This window comes from Gavia stellata, chromosome 2 (genome assembly GCF_030936135.1).
Source record: "Gavia stellata isolate bGavSte3 chromosome 2, bGavSte3.hap2, whole genome shotgun sequence".
NCBI classification, from domain to species: domain Eukaryota; kingdom Metazoa; phylum Chordata; class Aves; order Gaviiformes; family Gaviidae; genus Gavia; species Gavia stellata.
In genome coordinates this window covers 25,284,308-25,308,988 of record NC_082595.1, presented here as the reverse complement: position 1 = coordinate 25,308,988, position 24,681 = coordinate 25,284,308, and the positions used below count along the sequence as shown (strand labels likewise).

The following is a 24,681-nucleotide window of genomic DNA, read 5'->3' as shown; positions in this document are numbered from 1 at the left end:
GGCTTTTCTTCTCCCATTCTTTCAAATCTGCTTGCTTGAACCACCAGCATGGAGGTCAGATGGAAAACAGTGAGGACTGGTTAATGCACTGCAGTTTCTGAAATGGTCCCTACTTATACTAAGCCTACAGTAAAGAGAACAGTTTTCAAACTTTTTCTAACCTCTCTCAGAGCCGTAGATGTTCCCTTGTATCCTGATCTTTGCAGAGACACGTTACCTCCTGTTTAAACCTCCTGCCAATACTGCTGGGATGACTCTTGTAAAAAGTGCTTTTTCCAAGGCAGAGGACACATAAAAACATGTATTCACATGCCTGAATGCTCACAAAAGTTGACTTTACTGCAGAAAAAATAATTGTAACTGCAAATATATTAAAAATTGACTACGTAGGTCATTTTGAGTGTTACTTATAACTTTAGAAAGTTTTGAATAGTGTTAATAATTTAATAATTCTAATCTGCTTATCAAGAACTTAAATTTTTTCATTAAATATGTAAGAATGGGTGATTCTGCATAGTGGACAGTTTCATAAGATTGCTGTTTTTGCTCTCAGCTGTGAAAATAACCTAACAGGGCTTTTTTAGATGTTTCAGTTTTTGTGATTTAAAAGCATTCTTTGCAGTTCGTACGTATGGTGTAATTGAAAGGTAACAGCTAGTAGACATTTCTAAATATTGTTATTTAATATTTTAAATTATTCTTATAGTCTTATTTTATTATTTAGTATTTGTGTGAAATAAAACTTGATATTACAAAAGCATAAAGACAAGATACCATGTTCTTGTTCTGTGCAGAAGACTCACAGATAAAGGCAGAAAAATTTATCCACACATTTTTAATGATGCAGTCTCTCCAAAATCTCTATTTGAAAGTGAACAGGAAGTTTGCCAGCCTGTCAAACCTCGCTTGCTGTAATGCAAGATCCACAAAGCTAGACACATCCCTTCCAACTGCTTAGACTCCTATCTAGCCGTTAATATTAGTCTCACAGAAATCATGTTTCTGCAGCCTCCTGGTAAAAATATGGGATCTGCATGGATGGGAATAAAAAAAAAAATTTAACATTATCCCATTAGCACTTCTCCAACATACCCAGAAACTTCAGAGAATTGCTTTAGCCAGGCTTACAACTTATTTGACGAGGTGAAAAGTGTTCAGAGATATTACTCAGATCTCAGCCTGCAGGCCTCAGCCTGGTAAACCAGTGGATACTACTTGCTTCTCATTCCAACCTCTGTGGTATTTTATGTTCTGTGTTCTGTACAAAAGACACCTGGAGTTGGAAAGCTTTTTAAACCAAATGAATTTCTATGGACCCCAGTACAGTCACCTCTTATTAGGAAAAGGCTTTATTCTTGTTCCCGAATCAAAGGAATTGCCATTGACTGAAAAAGCAAATAACTTAGGTATTCCTGTTGGATTCTGAATCGTTATGACCATACAGATTAAAAGAAATCCCTAATAATTACCCAAATAAATATTGTCATGAGTTACTGGACCAAGTGAATGTACTGCTAGTATGACATGAGAGATATTCCTGACTAATTAAGGCAGGAATCTAAAAAGTAATTGTATTTTAATCCTATTGCATTTGCATTTCAGATCAGATAGATACACCTAGAATTATGCTCTATTCAGTCATCATGCCCTTCATCTTTTTGGTCGTCCTCATCATCAGTTACAAATATACTACTACTAACATACAAACATTACTCAGCTTTCAAGAGAACTAGAGCAAGATCAGTATCTTACTGTCATACTAACAACCCATAAAACAAATTGTCAAAATATGGTGTCATTTTAGACAGCTGAAATATTGATTAATGTTTTTATAAGCACTTTTTGTATCTCTATAATTTACTGTATTTAGTTTCAAATATAAAGGACGTGCTATTGAATACAACTTTAACCCATTTGTGAGTATAGGTCAGTGGTGGCTCTTTTAACAGACACCTTTCAAGTTGAACTAAGTTAAGCTACAGTTGTGAGCCTCATGCTTCGGTTAGCCTCACCTTCTTACGGCTTTCGCTGACTGACCTAAGCTATTAGCGTATCTTTTCAGTGTGAAATCTAATAGAAAAATGCATGCAAAATTTCCACTCTCTCCAAGGGGCTGCAGCCAATTCAGTTCCCATAATGAGCAGCACAGTCCACAGAGGGAATATTATACATTCCTGAAGACACTTTTTTGATACCATTTTACTTGTTGTTTAACAAATGTTAATTCTATCTTTAAAGTACATGTTTGGATTATATATCCTCTCAAGCTTATTCTCTCCTTCAATAGATAAATGTAAGGGTTACAATAGTTGTTATAATAGTTAAGTGTCTTATTTGAGTCTATTTTTTCATTCCAGCTGAAGACATTTTGGCACTTCTAGCCAGAATTTTCTTATTGGCAAGTTAAGAAACCTTGTAAAGCTTATACTGTTAATGGCAATTGTTCTGTTTGTCCTAAAATAAGTTTACTAAAGCTCCATAGGTAAATAAATGTTTGAACTTCTCATAATCACTTTATTTGCTATTCACAAGTTTATGAAAATTTTCATTAAGATTATAAAAGCTGTAGAAATCTGGCACAAAGAATACATGAGCATTTTTAATCATTTGTTATTGATTCATTTCGTATGATTCATATCCCATCTATTTCAGTACAGCTTGTACCAAGACAGAAATCAGAAAAAAATCAGAAATCAACTTTGAAATTTCACCTCCAGTGAAAACAGTCTGTTCCTACTGAACATTAAGCCAGTCTTCCCTTAAGAGAGGATGGTCCCATGGGCTGAAGCATAGGTAAGAGCCCTCCAGTTCCTTCTGGAGCATTTGCACATCTGTGTTCCACCTAAGCTGCGCAAATGCCAAATGCAGGAGACACAGAGGAGGTGTGTAGCAACATCTGTGCGGGGTGCTCTGCATCCCTCTGTGAATCTAAGGTGCCTTAATCTTCTCTGTTCTTTTTTATGGCTGAAAATTGGTGCTCCTCTAATCTTGACTATTTCTACACCTTTGAAAACTAAACAGACAATGGCATTTTCCATAAAGACAAGAAACCAGACTGCTCTTTAAGCGTATTTCTCCCATAGAAGGATAGGAAAATGTCATGGCATAAAGTAAATGTAGTACAGATCGGTAGACAATGATTTTGGTTTGTGTCCTTCTCTGAGGAGATTTTCTGTGTTCCTATTAAGGGCTCAAGCAGCTCGGCTTTCAGTTTTACAAGGCAGAAGTCCCTGGGCTCACATATTATACTTCTTTTGTGGTAGCAGTGCCCACTACTGATTGCTGCCCCTTTACCAAATTGCCAAACTGATCTTACTGAATATTTTGGAGTGTCCCCACACCACACTTTCTCACTCTCCAAACTACTCAGATAAACACAAACTGCTATAAAACATACCATATAAGGCATAACTTCCTGCAGTATTCACGCATGCTTAATGTTGCATCCGACACCTAGCTAATCAGTGTCTTTTTGCTCAAAAGAAGGATTTTCCTGTCTTTTGCAGATAACTGCATGAAAAAATAAACTCCATCACCAAGGAAGTCACAGCTGTAGTATTGTGTTACTACTCTATGTAGTAAGTCTAATATTTAAATGCCAAAATTCAATTTTTAAGTCAAATAAATGACACTTTGGGTCTTTATTCTTCAGCTTTATTCATATAATATGAATTTTATCTCTCTCTCCTGTCACTACAGGCTAGAAGTTACGTCTTCCTCTCCTTTTTCTTCACAGTGCGTCTTGTAACCAGGCAACAAATAGGAGAGAATGAAGACTAAGTAAGTGACTCAGTAGAAGTCATTCCAGCACTCTGTATTTCTCTCTTCCAGGTAATGCATACTGTTAGTTGGAAACTGAGTCCCTGCCTTTTCAGATGAGGTTTTTGACCCCTGCAGCTTTTAAGATATGATCATATTTCCCTCAGTATTCCCTGACATAGATGCAACTTTTTCCCACAAAACTTTTTGGTTTAATAATGATCAGCTTGTTTCCTAGCTGCCAGCTAAAGGAGCAGTTGAAGAACATGACCCAAAGAAGTTACAGACATCCTGTCCACAGGTTTACTGTTTCCCTGGCAAAGTAAGGCATTAGTGCCAACCGTCCTCATATGGCTAAAATGAACCACAGGTTCACACACCTGTCTCTCAGGCGTTTGAATTTCATATTCTGACAATCAGTACCCAAACCTCTGGTAAGTTTTTGCAACAATACTAGTTTCCTCTAACCAAAAATCACTCCCCAAAGTAGGAAATAAACTGATGCTTTTTTAACTGTCTGCATCAGCTGTGCTGTAGTACCCGAGGTATGGAGCTGTTCTGCACGCAAAACAGAGCCCAAAGTGCAGAGCTCAGCAGCCAAGAGGAGTTTTAGGTGAGAAAGAGGCACTAAACATCTACTAAACATCTGCAGCCAGAAATAATAGCAGAAGCTAGAATAGCCCTGGGGTGGTACATCCTCCTTCCTGCAGCACCATCACCTCAAGGGCGCATCCACAGCCTGTTGTGAACTGCACCTTTTTTAAAGTACTATAAAGGGGCAGTAGTTGTCTTTGTAAAATTGAACCTGCTGGAAGAGAGAAAGCATCTTTTCTGCTGTTGACACTTCTACCAACTGGAATTTTGCTTTGCTATTGCTTGACACGGTTATATGTAAGGTTTCTTTACCACCAGGTCATATGACAAGGTTACTGTTGAAGGTGTTTGCTGCCTTAGAAGCGGCCATCCATTCACCAGCATCCACGTGTGGGTTATCTGCAGGTCCAAAAGGCTCAAACGTTACTTCCGTAACGCTGGCTCGAATTCCCATTCTTCACGGAACAGAAACATAAAATGGCGGTCCAGAGGGATGCTCCCCACACGGCCCGAACACAGACCTTCCTGCCACTGGAAACTAAGAACCTTAACGTACGCGTGTGTCGTGTGAGACAGAAAGCAGGCCAGCCTGCCACAGCCCACCGGGCGTGAACGCGCGGCAGTGTTCGCTCCGGCGCGGGTCTGCCCGGCCCCGGCCCCGGCCCCGGCCCCGGCCCCGGCCTGGTCCCCGCGAGGGTGCGCACCGCCCGCCCGACAGGCCGCAGCCGCCGGCTCGGCAGCCCACCGGCACTCTCCGGCCGCCTCACCCATCCCAGGCACCTGGGACGGAGACGGGAAAAGGCACGGCGACGCGCCCAGCCCTGCCACGCAGCCGCTGCCTGCGCCCGCGCGGGGTGGGCCGCGGGAAGCCCCAACCGCCGCCCGAGGGCCGCGCGCACCCCGCCGCGGAGCGGCGCTTGGCACGCCGGGAGCTGTAGTCTCCGCCGGCCCGCTCCTCGCGGAAGAGGGGGGCGGGCTCGAGCGGCTCCATTTTGCGCCCATTGGAGGGGCTGCCAGGCCGTCCCGCGGCCGCGGCGCCAGCACCAGGCAGGGCGTGAGCGGCTGCCTGCGCCTCTCCCCCGCCCGCGCCCTGGCCGCCGTGCCGTCCCTCGCCTCCTCCCTCCCTTCCCGTCTCTCCCCTCCCGCCGCCACCGGCACCGCCATCGCCACCGGGGTGGGGCCCGCTCCCCCCCGCGTCGCCCGGCCCCCGCCGCCGGCCGCGGGCTGAGCGCGTCTCCCGGGGGCGAGGCCCCGTCCCTCCGCGGCGGCGGCTCCATGGTGCCCGCCGCCTCCCCCCGCCCCGCAGCAACAGGCAGGACGAGGAGGAAGCGGCCCCCGGGGGTCCGCACCGCCCCGCCGCCGGCCTGAGCAGTGCCGCCGCAGCGGGAGCGACCGAGCGGGCGGGGGGCGCCCGCGGGCCGCCGGCGATGGCGAACCAGCTGGTGATCCTCAACGTCTACGACATGGTGAGCGCCCGGCCCGGCGCCAGGGGCCCGCCGCGGCGGCCAGGCCCTGCCCGCGGCCGTTAGAGGCAGCGCGGCCCCGCACCTGTGGCGGCGGGGGCGGGCGGGGGTCCCGGCCCCCCTCCCGGGCGCGCCGCGAGGGCCCTGCGGCGCGGAGCGACCTGCGGGGGAGGTGGGGGAGCGGGGAAACTTTTCCTGCCCTTTCCCTGCCTGTCCCCGCGTGAGTTGGCTCCCTGGGCTCCCGCCCGTGGGGGTGGTGGAGCAGGAGAAATTACGAACCCGGGGCGGTAATTTGGGAGGTCTGTCAGTTTCCACAGATCTCTTGTGACCTGCAGCAAAAGTTTGCTGTGGGGCCGGGTCTTCAGTGACAGGCAGATCCGCTCCCTGTCGCAGGGGAAGCTCTTCCCCTGCCCTTGCTGCGAATGAGCAGCGAAACGTGAGAGTCCCCGAGCTGCTCTTCCTCCTCTCTTATTGCCCCCAGGGCTCAGCAGGGGGGAGGCCCTGCCTTTCCTGCTCCTGAAAACAGTAAGGGTGGCGGATTTTCCAACAGCATAGGAGTTGGGGGTAACCACTGTCTCTGTAGGGGTAAGAGGTTTTTAGCGCTGTGTTAGTAATGTTTTGTTTTTTTTTTTTCCTAGACCAGAATTTTTGAACAGTTTTGGTATGGTTGCAACTTGGTAGAAATAAGGGAATTGCTCCAGCTCGATTGGCAGTCCTGTGAGCTTACCTTCCCTCTTCTTCTGGGTAATCTTTCTGTGACACCTGCAGCAACTGTTGTATTGTCTTATGTTCAGCTGGAAGCTGCTCAAATGCCATGGTAACAAATGAGGTGTGAGTACCTGCATAGAACAGGAGGTGTGGTTAAGTAATATTAAGAAAATATTATCCGTTAATGCATTTCAATCACTGGAAATTAGAACAAGTAGCACTAGTTCTCTGGCCACGTTTTAAGTCTACTGATAGTGGGACAGTAAGATTGACAACTAGCTTCAGGTAACGTTGTTTGCGTTACTTAGCTTATTTTGGATAGGCTTTCCTACCGCCACCATTTTAAAGTCAACTTCTGGTGTTTTACAAGGGTGAAAGTGTCTGGTGTAGAGTCAGTGACTGCTGGCAGAGAGAAAATGCAGCTTGTTTGCTTGGGAATACTTAGGCTCTAATGCTAGAATATTTAATGGCAATCAATAGGGAGCTATCTGACTTCAAATTAAAATTATATATGAGATTATATGAACTAGCCTGATTCTTGTCATTACTTTCTTTCACCCTAATACTTACAGAAATCAATGTTCCTGACAAAGGATATTTATTTTTTTGCCCCCTCCTGTGTCTGAGTTTTGTCTCCGGTGAATATAACCTGTTGCTTCTACTTTGTTTTTCCTTCATTGTAGAGAATGAGAGGAGACTGGAGACAGGAGCAGTCTATTCACTGGGATTTTTCTGAGAGAGGGGAAAAAAAATGGGGTCTTTGCTCACCTGGGTGAGCTCATACATTATGTTGATATGACAAAAAGTCAGTGTGCCTTATTTATACTAGACTTAAGGAGGGAAGGATGCTCTGTTGCATGCATATGTATGACTTCTCTGGACTACAGTTAAAAATATACATTGGAGAAGCTCTTTTAGCATGAAAAGAGATGGTTTTACATATATTAACGCTAAATATTGGTACAGAGAAAGAAGCAGGACTTCAGTTTCAGGACTCTTACATAAGACAGTATCTTTGAAGTCAAGGCTGGATGCACTTCTCACTCACTAAGATGGAAGACCTAGTATTCTCACAACAACTTGCTTAGCTGTGCAAAGTGTCGGCTGGGCCCAGTTCACAGGCAGGCTGTGAAAACGTAACAGAATGGAGTGTCTCCTGTGTAAGTGCCTGCCTGGAAAGTAATGTCATGGCCTCTGTTGAGAAACTCCATTTTCGCTGTGATGATAGCATTGGTGGGGTGTGACTTAAGCATGCCTTTTCTTTTTCTCTTGTGATAGCCTACTCTTTCATTCACATCGTTCTCCTTCATCTCTTACTCCTTAGATTTCTTTGTGGCAACCCATATCCTCCTTTCTTTTTCCTCCGGAGTTGAATTGCTGTGATCAGTTTTATTCCAGCCATCCTAGGAAGGCTGATAGTTGGCAGGAGGGAAGGGGAAAAAAAAAAGCAACAGGAAGGTTGCGCTCATAAAAACCAGTGTCATACTTTTCCTTAGGACATGTTGGGGACTCACGGTTGTCCTGTTGCGATTAGTGGGGCTCTGCCTACATCAAGAAGGCAATAGTCTCTAAAGTCATCATCTGTGGAAGGAACTTACTCTCCAAAAGAACCAAGCAAGCACATTTATTTGCAGATGTTGGATCACATGTAGGGGTGGCTTTTTGTGTATTGGTCTGCAGTTGTGGTATTTGTTCAAGCTGTACATCACTACAAATTATACACAGTGTAAGCTGAGACCACTAAGCAGAATATTTCTATATCCTACTTCAGCTGTGTTTGTTGTTTTATAACAATGTCTACATTATTTGACCATTAGAGAAACAGATTTCCTTTAAACTGGAAAGAAAAACTGAGGTTCCCATGGTCTCTGAAAAGACACTGTCAATATACATCCTGCCTTGAACTCCTTTGCTAAACGTCTCAGTCCATTTTAAACTTGTTTGAAGCAGGAGCTTAAACTACAGCCTCACTTTCATGTTGCATAGCAGTTACATTACTGCATGTTGACAGCCTGCTGAAATCAATGATACTGCATCGTTTGGGGGCACTTAGAGTGGGGGGGAGAAGGCAAGAGCTATTTTGAAGTTCTGTTTATTCATCAAATCCTGCCAACTGTATATTGAGGCCCTAGCAAGTTTACTGTATGCTTCGGACATTTCCTGTCACTTGGAGGTGGGTTTGGGGTTTTTTGTAGTTTAGGTTTGGGACTGGGGGTTTTTTGTTTCTCTTCTAGAACAAGAGTTCACCGTTATTCACCTGGTTGACAGAATCAACACTACTGTAATTGCACCAGTCATATGAACAGCTTTATTTTAACTCAAGTGCTAACTGTAGCTTCATTTCCCAGACAGCTGCTTAGGTATGCAGGGGAATACTAGATGACCTTGCTACTGTTGAAACTCCTTACGGGACTGAGTTGATTGGTTTTGGAGCATATACCCTTCCATTGTCCTTAGCACTTGAAAAAGCAAAAATCTTCGATAAAACCAAAGAGCGAGGAAGGGTGTGTGTGTTGTACAAGAAAGCGGACTTTCAAGTACTGGTAACTTTACAGAGGGAGAGAAGCTTAAGGGCATATTTACGTGCTGCAGTTCATGCCTTTGAAAATCTTTTATGATCATGAAAAGGGTAGGGTAAGGCTTTGATATATTGTGTTTTGAGAACCGGAATACTTTATAGTTTCATTTTAACTAACTGCTGTTTTTAGGAGTCTAGGGTTTTTGTGCCCAAAGTAGCATCCTGTTTTTTCCCTTGTCAAATAAGGCTATAACAATCTAAACTATTAACATAAATGAAAGCTCTGAAGAAAGTAATGAAGATATTTTTGAAGCACTGGGATTAGTGTTTTTCTTTCATTTCAGTGACATGACTTTATTGTGTGCACAGAAAAATACCTCTCTAATAATTTCATTCTGATAGTTGCATTAAACATTAATTCCTGTTTTACAAGACCAACTTATTGCAAAATATCGAGGATATGGGATTGTGCTTCTTCTATACATTGTACTATGGCAAAATTCGTATCAGACTAAATGAAAGGAATCCAGTCTGTGTAATGGAAGCAAGGATGTAGCTTTTGGGATCAGTTTGGGATTCCAGAACTTACGGCATGTTACTGAACCAGCAAGCTATATATATAATGTAATTTAATTTACAATCTTTATTTTGTAAGTCATATATAATCATTTCAGCTGTAGCCAAATTCAGTGTACTTTAAGTTGCATTTGTCCTGCATTTCTTTCTTCAGTGAGATAAGGCATTTTGTTCTATGAGAATATGTGACCAACCTTCCAATAGCTGATCCAGATTAAGTAATAATTAGGTATAATTACTGTTCCTAGGGGGAAAGTAATTCTGCCTTATTGAAATTCTTTTATCTTCAATTAACCTACTCGGTTCTTACTGGAAGTATTAAGTGAAGTGCCAGCTTGCTTTAGGCACTTCTTCCAAAGCTGCTAGCATTTGTTTAATTTGCTACCAGTGCTCAGTTTTTGTAGTCTAGTAAGTGCCACGCATTTAGGTGGCACCAGTAAGAAGGAGTGCGTACTTGAATAGCACTGGGCTTGCTGAACACCTTGTTAGAGCAGCTTTCCATCCAGTTTGTCTGCTTCTATACGGATCGATGAGGAGGATTGGTGACCTGCTTTTCTGTCCTCTCCCTATACCTTGCGTTAGGTTTCACAGGGTTGTGGGAGCGGAGGAGCGTGAAGAATTTTTCTCTTTTTCTGCCTAGTGACAAACTAGGCTTTATTATTTCCACTGCTTATGGGATTTCTTGTGTAACTTGTTCCATTTTCAGAGAGCAGCAATAACCTTGCTTGGCATTAACAGTTCCCATGTGTATGTGATGTGTAGGTTATTTGAAATTCAGAGGCTGGACCCAGAGTTTTCTGGCAGAATGGGTGTCCAGGAGAGGAAAGGCTAGAGCACCAGGGACCCTGTCTAGTTCAGTTCTAGAATAGGTTCATTTGGATACACCTTCTCATTAGGCAAATGCACTCTCTTCCTGTGCTGCAAACTGTATGTTGAACGTGCCTATGATTTTGACTATAAATATAAACCTAAAACTATTTTGAAGTGGTCAGCTGGTAAAGTGTGGGGTAGGACTGGCTTCAGAACTGAAACAGGTTTATGTTTAAGTACTTCTTCCATTTTCCTGGGGGCTTTGATTTCACTTTAATGAACAGAATCCTTTTTTTTTTTTTTTTTGTGCTCACAAGCCCATTAAGTTAGTTGGGTAGTCTTAACATCATTCTCTTTCCTTCCCCTCTTCTTCTTTTCTCCCTGTTCTGTGTCCTTCTATACAGACTAAATCTAACACAGTATATTTTCTGGATGTAGCTTGATCTGAAAAGTCTGGTTAGATACATACGGACTAGCTCTGCTCTTTTCTGGGGGGAGGAAGGAAAGAACTTTTAACAGACCTTTAAATAGACTAAGGTGATGATTTAGTGTAGTCATCCATACCCTGCTAGCTAACATCACAATGCATTAATAAAACCAGAAACTAAAGCAGGGTGCAAAGTTTAGTCTTAAGCAGAATTTATCCACAGATCTCAATGATCCTTAGCTTTAAGTAAATATAAGGAGGAAAGTGTGTCTTCTGTTAATTTGTGTAGACAAAATTTCCCACAACTGGCTTGTCTAAAGAAGAGAACATCAAATCCTCAGTGTGTTGTTATGCAGATAGTCATTTGTGCCCTGTGTCTGCTAGCACAATTGTGAATTTTCGGCTGGAAAAGTAATGTGCTGATGTTTGGCAACTGCTAGTAACTGAATTTGAGGGACCATTTATTTTAGGTTTGATTATACTTAGAATAAGGATGACTGTAAAAGCCAAATACATACATATCTAGTGCCTGAAAATTTGTAACTTTTGGCCTGACTTGCTCTTTTTGCCATTTAACTTGTTTTGATTTTCATAAATAGCTTCTCAGCCCAAAGTTTAGTATATCATTTTTATTGGGAGAAAATGGCTTTTAGAAATGCACATTATATGCCATGTTTGTAATGGCCCTGTAAATTATGTACTAACTCCAGCCAGCACATCTTAACAAAGTGTGACACCTGTAACCTTTTACATTTTTATCATCAGCTGTGCTGTTTTAATAGTGACTTCACATCAGAAAGCACTTATTATGTCAACTGGTTGTGTAAAGAAGATAGCTTCTTTTTCTTCCTGTTTGCTAAACAAATATTAATTTGCTGGGGGTACTACCTCAGTCTGTATCCTGCCTGCCAGCTGACTACTTGAAGTCTGCTTTGTAGAGGCTCTCAGGGCTGCCCTTTGGGACCAGATGACCTGGGAGGAAAAATCCCACTTATTGGAGTAATTGACAAAATAACATTTTCCTTGTATTTTCAAGAGGGTTTTTTTGCTAGCCAATTTCAGTTTTAAGGACACAGGTGATGCTTTTTTTTTTTTTTTGCCTTTGTTTGAGGCTCCTTTTTAAATTATGTGTCACTTGAAAATTTTTACTGCTTGGAGACTGATATTTTGAGGGTGGTGATGTAGCCAAGGAAAAACAGTAATTTTGAGGTTTTCCCTTTCCAGAACTCTGTGCATCTTTAAGGTCTTGAGGGTAATAGTTAGCTCCTCAAAGGCACTTGCTGCTGCTGCTGCTTTTGAAAAAGAAAAGAGAAAGTACTAAGGGAAGCTTTTTTTTTTTAAAAATTATCACTTCCTGGTTTCCTTTTGAAATGCAGCTATTATCTCTTGGCTATAATGGAAGTGATATATTGGAAACAGGTGTTAAACCTATGCAAAAGACTTATGCCTGATGTATGGAGACACATACATCAGGAGTCTGGAGAGAGCTTAGGCTCTTGTGTGAGTATTGAGTATTCAAAGACAAAACATACTAAGGTAATTTCAGTCTGTCTTACATATCTCTGAGTGTGTCTCATGCTCATGTGGTCATAAGCAAAGGTGTGGTCATTGCTATAAATGATAGTTGGTGTGTGTATATTGCAGTTCCACATTCTGACGTTATTAAAAAAAGTGCTCCTGCAAAATTACTGCAGTTGATTCTAGAATGTATTCCACCTAATGAAAAACTTTACAACCTGTAACTTGTTGACAAATTGGAAGTTGATCTGGGTTTCTCCCAGGTACAGTCTCCTTGGTTGACAGACATTGACAGCACTAAAACACTGGATTAGAACCTAATGGAATTAATTCACTGTGTATAGTTGGGGAATTTTACCAGCATATTCTGTTCCCCTCAAATGGGTTGCGCAGTTTCACTTTGTGGTAGGGTTTTATGTTTTTGATGTGGGGGACAAATACATGTCAGTCTGCTATCAGAAGGCAAATTTGCATTCGAAACTAACCAGAGTAATTTTTGTTTTTCTTCTTTTCTTTTAGTATTGGATGAATGAATATACTTCTTCCCTTGGAATTGGAGTGTTCCATTCAGGTATAGAAGTGTATGGCCGAGGTATGTACAAGGAGAACATAACTTACTCTTTGTTCCGGTAACACTGTTACTTAAAAAACATTTTTCAGGTAGTGAGGAAAGTCTGGCTCCTGAAGCCTGTTCATCAGTTTTCTCTTAAAGTTTTCATCTCTTCAGCCTCTGGAAAAAACTGGGATACAAATAATCCAGTAGTCATCTTGCATTCTTGTATAAAGCTATGCAACTATGAAAAAGTGTGCAATCTAACCAGCTAGGCATAGAAATCTTTATTTTAGGTTTTGAAATACCTATTGCTAAAACAAATGTATGCTTCATGTAAGCATGGTTGAATCATGTTTCCACAGTATTCTGCCAGCACTTAGTGCAAGGAGTTAATTTTTAACTACAGAAACAATAGTCTGTTGCAGATAGGCACCTAACAGTGCCTCATGCTCAGGAAAAACTGCCTATTCCTTATTGGTAGGTTCATTTGTTTTAAAGAGACAGTTTCTTTAAAAGGCATCTCATGCATACTGTTTACAAAAGATACACTTGTGATAAATACAGCAATACATTCTGATTTTGCTAAATAGGTTGTACTTTGGGGATGCAGCTTCCTGATCTGTTCGGGCCACTTTAAATCCCCATCTTTGCCAGAAGGTGTTTCTGAGCATACTGTAGCACAGGCTGAGGTCTGAAGTGTTTCTGCCCAGCAGTATAATGATGCTCTAAGGTGATGGCATTGCTAAAAGTAGTCCATTTAAGAACTGAAGTAGATTTTTCTTCCTTTTTTTGGAATGTGTTTGGAGGTGAGGGGAAGCAGCAAAAGGTGTGGCATGCAATCCAAAGACCGCATTGTGCAAAGTTACTTAAACTGTAAATGTTGCAGCTACTATAATGGTCACATTGTAACTGGGTTTGCAAGTGTTATCAAAGCAACAAATTGACAAAATACAGTGCTTATTGTTAAGACTTTTTAGGATTTCTTTTAATGCCAACCAGAAAGACCTGACTCTTAATAGTGCTGTGCCTGAAACACAGTTCTTGAGCTGTACCAAATACATGTGCCTCCATTCCAGCTCAGATTATTACAGCTTTCTCATATAGCAGGTCATATGCCTGCTAGAACAATGACTTGCGTTTTTCAAAGTACATCAAACTTTATTTATTAACCTGTTGTAAAAAAGATTATCCACAAAACTGAATGCTAGACTTGGCTGATGTGTTAAGAGTTTTGAGGAAAGGAAGTGTGAAGTCATGCTTAAAGCTTTTTATTGCACGCTGGGTGTGGCATGCTGTGTTATCATACAGACACAGAAGGAAGCTAAAGCACACCATGATATTTTCATGTACTGTAAGTGTTTATGCCAGCAGATGCTACGTGCAGACTTCAGATGCATGCACTGGTTTACTTTCTTGTTATAGTAAAGAACTCAGGACAGTTGAACTCATGCAAATCAAGAAATTAAAAAAACCTATTAGGCCACTAGTCGCCACCACACTTGCAGCTGTAGTGCGCACCGAATAGAAGTGCTATCAGACCTTTGAGGATGCAGTACTTTGAATCCCTAATCTATAAATACGTAAGTGGACTTTTAAAGACAAGCATGTATAAAGAGCATTGGTAAGATTTACAATTTAATTTGTAAATCCTTACTTATACAATGAAAACAATATATACTTACTGTAAAGTTACTCAAGTTAAACCTGTACACTGATGTAGAGAATTTCCTGACAGTTTTTACTTAGGTTGACTTGTAACTAACAAAACTATTCATTTCCAGCTCCTTGCATTTGATACCCATGTAAATAAGAAGTCTGGTTTCTAGCTTTAGATCCTTGTGAAGTGATCTTCCAGTCAGTGAGGTCTGCTGTTCTTTACTGTCATTGTATGCTGGTTTTGTTAAACCTGAGCTTTCTCTTTCAGAATTTGCCTATGGTGGTCATCCATACCCTTTTTCTGGAATATTTGAAATTTCACCAGGAAATGCTTCTGAGCTAGGAGAAACATTTAAATTTAAGTAAGAAAGATACCTATTTCTTGCTTTTGAGAAGGCATATTAAAAAGACAACTTGTTGCATTCATTTTTGAGGATAGGTGTGTTGAATGATACTACATGATTTCTGACTTTCTGAGAAATTAGTGTCTTTTCTTTACTTAGAAATGAAAGATGGACAGGGATGATGAGACAGTGAAGTGTCTACAGCAAAGAACATTATTTTTAGCATACCATTACATTCCTTAAATGTGTACAAATTACGTGGACTTGTGGCTAGCTTTTGTTATTCATACAGTATATACAAAGGGGTAATTTTTTCAAGGTAGTGAAATTTTTATTCAAAGAAAAAGCTGAAAAATATTGCTCTACAAGGTTTCCCCATGTCTCTCTTCCACTTTCTCAGTGTGATTGCCTTGACCCTTTCCTGCATTACCAGCTCTTACCTGTTCTCAGCTGTCTCTTGGAAACAATATCCTTTGGAGATGAGGGGAAAATTGCATCCATTGTTTGTCAGAGTTAAGTTGCAAAGAACTTAAATGAGCTACAGGTGGACAATCAGCAAAGAAATAATCTCTCATTATAAAGATGAACGTGGTGCTGTAAAACGGAATAGAAAGAATATATATTATTCTAGGAGGGCAGAAAGATCTCACCACCCACAGTGGGGTGATTTTTGAGCAATGTATGAACAGTAATCCACCTATATCATGGAAGCCTGATCACCTTCTACTCTCTCTGTTTCTCTTCTAGAGAGGCTGTGGTTCTAGGCAGTACTGACTTTATGGAAGATGACATAGAAAAAATAGTGGAAGAGCTTGGAAAAGAATTCAAAGGAAATGCTTATCACCTAATGCACAAAAACTGCAATCACTTTTCTTCAGCTTTATCTGAGGTAAACAAACATGAAGGTCTATAAAAGGTGCTTCCCAGGTGGCTACCGAGCATTATCTCCTTCCTGTCCTTTGGAATGTTTGGCCTAATTTCCAACTTCCTATTTCTGTTATCTTGGGCAAATGTCACTGTTTTTCAGGTTTTATTTGTGTGTATGTCCAAAGCACAAGATTTTGCTGCCAAAAATGCTGAATATTGTTGTGATACATAGTTTGTGTTTGAGCAGGGGTGTATTCCTAATTTGAGAGACCTGGTAAATAAGGTATTAACAGGACTTCAGAATCATTTCAGATGCTTCAGAGATCACTACTAAAGATAGAACCATGTGTTATTTTAATCAGTATTTCCCTACAGAGGCATCATACTGAAAATAATTTTTAAAGTTTTGACCTACTATTAAAGAATAACAAAGGCATTGAAGTTTCACAGACATGTTAACCTTCTGCTTGAGAGGCTTTTGTCAAGTTATTGCTCTGCCAGCACCTGCGTCCTGGTCATGTAGATACCTAAGTGATCATGCAAAGTATCTGGCTGTGGAGTTGAATGGGCTTTGCTTTTTCCCCTCAGCTTTATTTTAACATGATCGGTTTGCCAATATGATTGAATGCCCGATCACTCACATGTGTATCAACACAAGGAAAAGGGTCAGCAACAAGTAACCCAGGACAAAGAGGGGAATGGCATTTGTGATTTTTATCAGTAGTTAGCAACCTGTGCTTGTCAGAATTTATTCTAATGTTTCATTGAAGCACTCCAAAAAAGGGATGGCTGTTTTTTCCAAGGTGAACTTCCATAAAATTTAATTGTTCTTTTTTTCAAAATAGTTAATGGCACACTTACTGCATAGCCTGTGTTTTGTGTAGACTGTTTGATCTTCCAGTGGTACTGGAAAATTTTATTGAGATGATGATTCATGTGCAACGCTGGTACAAGTAAGTAGGGTGAGACACTCAGAAAGCTGCAGCTGGCATGAAATCTGGCCTGTATGGCCAGGTTTTTGCCATACTCTTCAACCGCATGATCATGTTGTTTCTATTTTATGCCTTGTCCTATTTGGTGTTCAAATTGACTGTAAAAACAAGGATGTAATTACAAGTTAAATGCTGCTCAGTTACAGCAGAGTAATGCTCCCATTAGCTATGATTTTCTGCAGATTTGTACTGGAGTAAGTAATACCAGAAGTGAATATGGAGGTAGTTAAGTAAAATAGCTCACTCCCTGAATAGTGCCAATGGAACCATTTAATGACCGATGTACAGTAAAAACAAGTATTTACTGCAGCTTTGTATATTTTTGAGGAGTTGAAACCAGCTTTCCATTGTATAGCTTCCCTTGTTCCAGTGAACCTAAGTGTGTGTGCTTAGCCTGTGTGCCATCACAAGATAGTGATGTCTTGTGCAAAATCATTGGAGGCCGTCGCAGTAAATAGCCTCAGCTGTATATGTAACTCCACGTAACTGTAGTATTGACACTGTCTTTTTGACCGCTTGATTTCAGGGCGCTTTTTTGTAATAGTGAGATTTCTGTTTCTGAGGAATTAGCAGTGAATAGAAAGCATACCTTAACTCATTCCTGTGCCTTTTATAGAAGTTATTCAAAAAGAGTGAGGTGGTTTAGGCTTTTCAGGACTTCAAAAAAAAAAAAAAAAAAAAAGGTGTAGAACCGTGGGTCAGACTCTCACAGTGTAAAACTAGCCTCCTTGTGTGACTTGGGATGCTGCTTTTATTGATAGAGAAAGTTGTCTTAGTGCAGCTAACTTGAGTGCTTCTTGACTGGCATTTGTGATATGTAAATCATAAGGCTGCTGCAGCTTTTGCTTTTTATTTGTAGTACTGTAGTTTTGTTAACTGCTGAGTCCAGAAGACAAACTAATCCTTTCTTTTCCCTTCCCACTAGATTCTGTGTGGAAAAGAGATTCCACGATGGGTGAATCGCCTTGCCTACTTCAGCTCTTGTATACCGTTTCTCCAGAGCTGTCTGCCGAAGGAGTGGCTAACTCCTGCAGCCCTCCAGTCTAGTGTTAGCCAGGAGCTACATGATGAGCTGGAGGAAGCTGAGGATGCAGCAGCATCAGCTTCCTTGGCAAGCTCAGCATCTGGGTCTAGAACTGGACGCCACACCAAATTATAAGTCCTCCTCCAAAGTAACAAATGGTTTTAAATACTTCAGTTTAATCTCTCCAGCAATTGACTTCCTGACAGAACATGAGAGCTGACCCTAGAACATTGTTTTTGTATGCAAAAAAGGCTCTCATCAACCCCTGTTTCAGCTCAGGATTATTTATGTAGTGAAAAGAATTGCTGGGAGAAAAGGGAAGGATTTTGTGTGAAGCTACCCTTTTCATTTTCACCTGTTTGGTAGACCTGGGTTAACTTAACATCTTGTATAAAGCAGAACTTAAATTATTTGTTTACAGTATTGTGTACTGCTGTTTACAAGTCCTGTAAGGACTCCTGCCACCATGGAAGAAGAGAGAATTTGAGTTTGATTTAACTGTTGGTATAACTCAAAAGCAGTGGTATGATGCCCTGGATGAACTCTTCCCTTTGTTTTCAAGATTTAAGGCAGGTGAACATTAAATTTCTGAGAAATGCCAGAAACTGCTGAATACTATATATGTGAACAGGGTACTGTGCACTTAAAGTGGCTGATGTAAACAGGTAGATTCCAGGATGTAGGGAGACTGGTTTTGTCTAAGATCTGTTACTAGAAGTATGACCTCTACATTAATGAAACTGTGGATTTTTGCACATATGAAGGGAAATTTCTATCTCATTACAATGCACATTGATCCCTTTTTCTTTAAACTCAGCCATGTGGTTTGCATCCTGTCTTCTGTCTGTATTTACAGTCTACTTCAACCAGGATTTAGACATGTGAATATCATCTGTTAGAAGCGTCAACAGATTTTCCACTGTTTGCTTTACTTGACTTCAAACTTGTACATAAAATTTAGTATTTGCATTCTTTTTTTTGTTCCATATAGTTTGGAATAGTGTAATACAAGCCATTTATGGTTGGGGAATGGCCTTGCTTTCTGCTGCTGATTTTGCTTCATTTGCATTTGTAAACTTTTACATCCTATTTTTTGAGCTATGTTACTGCCCAGTTGTGCATATCCGCACAAATTATAGAGAAATTCTAATTTATTTTCCCACAGTCTCTGTGGCATTAACTTTCTTGTCAGATGTAATGAAGAAAAACCTGAAAATTGCTTATGCACCTGCGTGTTTACACAGCAGAACCCACTAATCTGCACACATAATTATATCTGAAGGTAAGAGATACTATTTTCTAAAACACAGAAGTATGTTTGCTGGTAGATTATAATTAGAGCTAAATTATAATTAGTGATCAGAATATATAATGGAATGCCTTATTCTTGTTCACTTACCGAGAGAATTAATGGTTCTTCCAGTCATTAGTGTAAATTAGTGAGGTTCTCTTGTGCACATAAGGATACAGTAGCACAAACATGAGGGAGGTGAGCTTGTGTATTTTGAAAGACTTGCTGCCTTAAACTAACAAAAACCATACCATCCGTAAACTGATCAGCTCACAAAGACGTGTGCATTATTAGAAGTATAAATGATTCTTACAAGCTTTATTTTCAGTCTGTTGCTGGGTTTAGTTTTTCCATTAAGTGAAATACTGACTCTACAGTTTCTGCTGTTTAAAAGGAAAAAAAATCCTCTTAGGAGGCAAGAATGCTTCATGTTATGAATGCTCCTAGCCGTGGGTAGTCAGTGCTATTGAACGCTACAGGAAGGTGCAGTAGGCTGTATTGTAGTAAGAATTCTTATGATTGCCAACTCCAACTCATGTTAGAAAAGAGCAGAAGTTTTTCTGCCAGCAGTTGGGTTGAATCCTTTGTCAGACAGTCTTTAAGTTTTCACTCATCTTCTGTGATGCAGTGTAGGTACAGAGAGAGAGACGCTCAGTTCTGGGGTGGAAAAATCAAGTGAGACTCTTTCCAGAAAGAGTGGGATAACAGTAGAAGTCTCTTTAACTGTAGTTTGGTAAGTGTTTTAATAATCTCTTCTACCAAGTGGGAAACACTTAAGACTGACAAGTCTATGACTAACTACGTTCTCCATTTGGTCTCCAGAAGCTGGACATACTGACTCTTCCTGTTGAGTGCTTTTTCACTTGCATATCTGAATTTGAGTTCTCCTTTCATTTTTTTTCCTGTAGTGGAAATGAATATGGTGGTCTCCAGTCAACTCTCAAGCATTACAGAACTGAATATCACACTACTTACAGCTAAGACAACAGGCCACAGACAGGTTATTTTGTCTCTGCTGTGCAGCTGTGGTAGTAATGTGACTAAGTCTCTTGGCCAAGGCAGGTCCTTTATTTCAGCTCAGGGTTGAGGCCACTGATCTAGCAATGTACTGTAGCTTTTCCTAGGTTTTAGGAAAAATAAATAGAATGAATTTTCATTGCTACCTAACTTTTATGTACCAAAATCAACTTTTTAGGCCTCTGATATATCCAGAGCGCTAGGTCACAAATCTCTACACCTTCATTAACACACACAACTACAGCATGTACAATGCAAGAACGTGACAGATCACAGCACAGTTTTTATTTAGAAGTAAAACTAAGACTATTTTTTATAAAGCAGACTGGAAAGTTTGTAACAAAAACATTCATTTTATTGGTAGCTGTACAGGTGAAAATACTGTCTTGTGCTCCATTTTATTTTTTTGTTTGTACATCCATTTGTAAATCCTGTGAGGAAACTGACACCTGAACCCTGAAGGCTGTTGGGTATTGTATCAAAGCAAGTGGTACTGTAACTTCAATCGCGTGCTGTCAACTCAGCCTCCGCTGGATGCCTCCAAGAAGTCACCCTGCCAGTGGTTACTCCGATCTGTTAGCAATAGAGCAAGTTACCTTTCACCAGCATTACTGCCAAGCAGGGATTACTTTAGTCTACTAATGACCACACTGTGCTAGGACTAGAACACTCCAAAATGCTGTGAGAAAGCTGGACACCTGTGGAGTCTTTTCCATCAAAACGGGTAGAAAAATATCACTACTTCAGGGTTCTGCTCTGTTTACTTTCTCATTCTTCTTTAATTTTCAGTAAGATAGTACTTTTGATATGTATTATATTCTTTAACTCAAAGTCATTTTATTTAAATGCCATTTTCTGTTCAGCAAGCCAAAAAAATCCAATGTACTGTCAGTGTGCACCAGTAACTTCGGAGTCGCTTGGTAAAAACATAGTTGCATTACTTCTAAAATTTGCAATGCAATTCTGATCACTATTGATACATGGCAATTTTCACTGTTGGAAGTTGGTTACAAGCTGAATATTCACTGATGCATTTTTTGTAAACTTGTATTCAAGTTTACTGTACTACATAGTATTTGTACAAAATTGAAAGAATTTTGACTTTTGTTACCTGTACATGGCAACAAGTTATCTAGCATCTTATACTTAAATCCATCAGTTTATTAAAAATACTTTTATAAAAAAAGACAGTTGGCTGTGTCTTATTCCCCTGGTACCTACAGGTTGTTTTGTCAGCGCCACCCAAGCCGATCTTTGGTTCTGAAAGATGCTTTCAAAGGATAGGAAAACTATCCAAGGGTTTCCTGTAGTTAAGCTATAGGCTATATTCTGACATGGGCATCACGAGCTGCAGTTTGGTTTGTCTGAGGCATTATTAAGAGCCACTAGTTTTTAATAGACTAAATTTAAAATGTTTTCAGATTTGGTGTGCTAACTACAGCTTTTGAGGTATAAAACACTTAGGATATGCTTGGTGTATGTTGCAGATACTATGTGCCATATTCTACAAATTTGCTCGGAAGCCCAGATCTGTAGTCGGGTTTGCACCAGACTAAGCAGCCATGAGGCGTGTGGGGTCGGTAATGCCTGCGCCTTGCCAATTCCTTTGAGCAGAGCAGAAGGACCCAGACTATGGTAAAGTGCCAGCGACAACACCAGCCTAAGCCACTACTACCTGTGCCATGCCTGCTCCTGCAGCTGCAGTGCTGCAGGTGGCACGGCCCAGCGCTGACCCAGACTGGAGAAAGTCCCCTGGCTGTTTAATTAAAAAACTGCTAAATTACTTCCTGGTCAGGCAGTTCAGCAGTTGTGTTGCAGCCTGACCCCCTGCAGAGTTCTGTGGGGTGGTGGCACCTCTGCTCGAAGCTGTGGTCGCTCTGGGCAGCGGAGCTGGTGGCTCCTCACAGCTGTACTGGCCGGGGGGTACTGTGGGGTGGCTGCATGGTGAGCCAGCCAGCCAGTCCATCTCTCAGCAGCAGCCCAGGACAAGCAGAGCTAAGGTAATACCGCTCCTTCCACAGGTAGAAGATAGGTGGCCGGTGTTTCTCATACTCTTTTCAAAGTGGTGTGTCAATCCTACAATCCTCAAAGCAGAGAGCCTGCTGCACTTGCCGATTACCTGCTGTGCTGCTTTTAACCCGTGCGGTTGTGTGAGAGAAATCAGTGTCTTCTGAATGAAGCCAATGAAGCTGAAAGAGAGGGGCTTCACGTGTGCCCCATGGGGGCTGTTAAAACTAAGCTCATGGCTTTCAACTCTTAAGATTTCCTTTCAGGGAGCCTTTTTTTTACCTCCTTATCCCTTTTCACATTTACACAGCCTGAAACAAGGCGCCCAAATACCATTCCTGCAAGGGCTCAACTATAGCTTGGGAAGAGGGTTAGGAAGGGGTTCAAGCCATCTTGGACGAGAAAAGCCTTTCCCGCAGTGTCGTGGTTTAAGCCCAGCCGGACTAATCACCACACAGCCACTCACTCACTCCCCTTCCTCAGCTGGACAGGAGAGAGAAAATACGAGGAAAGGCTCGCAGGGCGAGACAAGGACATAGGGAGATCACTCACCAATTACCATCATGGGCAAAATAGATTTGACTTGGGGAAATTAGTTTAATTTATTACCAATCAAGATCAGAGTAGGATAATGAGAAATAAAACTAAATCTTAAAAAACACCTTCCCCCCCACCCCCACTTCTTCCCAGGTTCAACTTCACTCCCGATTTTCTCTACCTCTTCCCCCCGAGCGGCACAGGGGGATGGGGAATGGGGGTTGCGGTCAGTTCATCACACGTTGTTTCTGCCGCTCCTTCCTCCTCACACTCTTCCCCTGCTCCAGCGTGGGGTCCCTCCCACGGGAGACAGTTCTCCACGAACTTCTCCAACGTGAGTCCTTCCCACGGGCTGCAGTTCTTCACGAACTGCTCCAGCGTGGGTCCTTTCCACGGGGTGCAGTCCTTCAGGAGCAGACGGCTCCAGCGTGGGTCCTCCATGGGGTCACAAGTCCTGCCAGCAAACCTGCTCCAGCGTGGGCTCCTCTCTCCACGGGTCCACAGGTCCTGCCAGGAGCCTGCTCCAGTGCAGCCTGCCCACGGGGTCACAGACTCCTTCGGGCATCCCCCTGCTCCGCCGTGGGGTCCTCTACGCGCTGCAGGTGGATATCTGCTCCGCCGTGGACCTCCGTGGGCTGCAGGGGGACAGCCTGCCTCACCGTGGTCTTCATCACGGGCTGCCGGGGAATCTCTGCTCAGCACCTGCAGCACCTCCTCCCCCTCCTTCTTCACTGACCTTGGTGTCTGCAGAGCTGTTTCTCCCACATACTCTCGCTCCCCTCTTCTCCGGCTGCCGTTGTGCAGTTGTTTTCCCCCTTCTTCAATCTGTTATCCCAGAGGCGCTACCACCGTCGCTGACTGGCTCGGCCTTGGCCTTGGCCAGCGGCGGGTCTGTCTTGGAGCCGGCTGCATTGGCTCTGTCGGACACAGGGGAAGCTTCTAGCAGCTTCTCACAGAAGCCACCCCTGTAGCCCCCTCCCCGCTACCAAAACCTTGCCACGCAAACCCAATACACTAGCAGACCTCAGGGTGGGCTAGCCAGTGAGTAGGAGGAAAACCCATCTCTGGAAAGACTCGGTGTCTCAGGCAGAGGTGAGGGGGGGAGCCCAGGGTCTGGGCACAGACGATGGCTGGGCTTGAGGCTGTGCTGATCTTCTGGGGCTCTGCAAACGAGGCTCTGCGTGCGAACCTACGGAGTGACAGCATGCCTCTGGTGTCACTCGTGAGCTTAACCTGCAACAAGCCGGAGAGGAGGCTTTTGGTGAGCTGCCATAGTGCTCGATGGGGGGTGTTAAAGGCACGGCCCCGTCTCTGGCAGCCTGCGTAGCCAGCCATGGTGTTGTCACATCCCTTCGCTCCTTGACGGGCACTGCCATCAAACGTTAAGCTCTGCAATAATAAATCCACTAACTTCCAAAAGAAACCTCTTCTATCATGGTAAGACTATGGTTAAGAATTAAAAGTAAAGATAAAGACCCAGGACATGATTTTTTCCTCTCTGCAAGCAACAAGAACTGTCTATAATAGGAGTAAGCTGACCTCAAACAGGGTTTTGCACGTTGATACGGCGAGCGAGATGGGCAGGAACGAGTTTTCACTGTTGTGTTTATCACAGGGGCGCACAGTGGGTGATGTCAAAGGAAAACAGAAGCATCTTCACAAATGGCATCCCCGCATCTTTTCTGCTGGCACAGAGCTGGGGAGGCCGCTTGGGGAAAACAAAGCACTCTTTCTTAAGGGAAGTAACTGCGGTGGTGCATTCCTTCCCCCTCTCCCCTGCACCGCTCTGCCCTCTCAGAAATTCCAGCTAGGCCCTGGCCTTTGTGTAACGAGTTGGGCGCTTAAGCGTCCCTGGACCGTGCCAGGAACTCTTGCATGGTTAAGGCAGGGAACAGCACTGACTGTTCCAGGCACTCCTCTTACCTGACCGAGCCGGGTAATGAGAGCACAAAGAATGGGATGATCCGTCATTCCCTGACAGCCCTGGAGCACTCCTTATCAGGATCGTAACCCAAGTGGA

The 24,681-nt window shown here is 42.5% G+C and overlaps 1 protein-coding gene across 2 annotated transcripts; it reads left to right on the top strand.

The window, feature by feature from the left end:
* The first annotated feature begins 5,764 nt into the window (after positions 1 to 5,764).
* On the top strand, positions 5,765 to 21,281 carry DESI2 (desumoylating isopeptidase 2). Of its 2 annotated transcripts, XM_059831015.1 has the most exons (5): positions 5,765 to 5,819; positions 12,893 to 12,965; positions 14,851 to 14,944; positions 15,674 to 15,815; positions 17,711 to 21,281. In XM_059831015.1, exons 1-5 carry the CDS (start codon positions 5,781 to 5,783, stop codon positions 17,942 to 17,944), a joined length of 582 nt encoding a protein of 193 aa, XP_059686998.1. In that variant the 5' UTR covers positions 5,765 to 5,780; the 3' UTR covers positions 17,945 to 21,281. The 2 variants fall into 2 exon arrangements, with proteins under 2 accessions (XP_059686998.1, XP_059687006.1); XM_059831023.1 differs by lacking the exon at positions 14,851 to 14,944 and having other exon boundaries at positions 15,676 to 15,815.
* Positions 21,282 to 24,681: the final 3,400 nt, after the last annotated feature.

Bases quoted from the DNA above. Each gene is read 5' to 3' on its own strand.
- DESI2 (XM_059831015.1), top strand. From the start codon at position 5,781: ATGGCGAACCAGCTGGTGATCCTCAACGTCTACGACATG. The intron at 12,966-14,850 runs GTATGTACAAGG...TTTCTCTTTCAG, and splicing joins TATAGAAGTGTATGGCCGAG to AATTTGCCTATGGTGGTCAT. The intron at 14,945-15,673 runs GTAAGAAAGATA...TTTCTCTTCTAG, and splicing joins GGAGAAACATTTAAATTTAA to AGAGGCTGTGGTTCTAGGCA.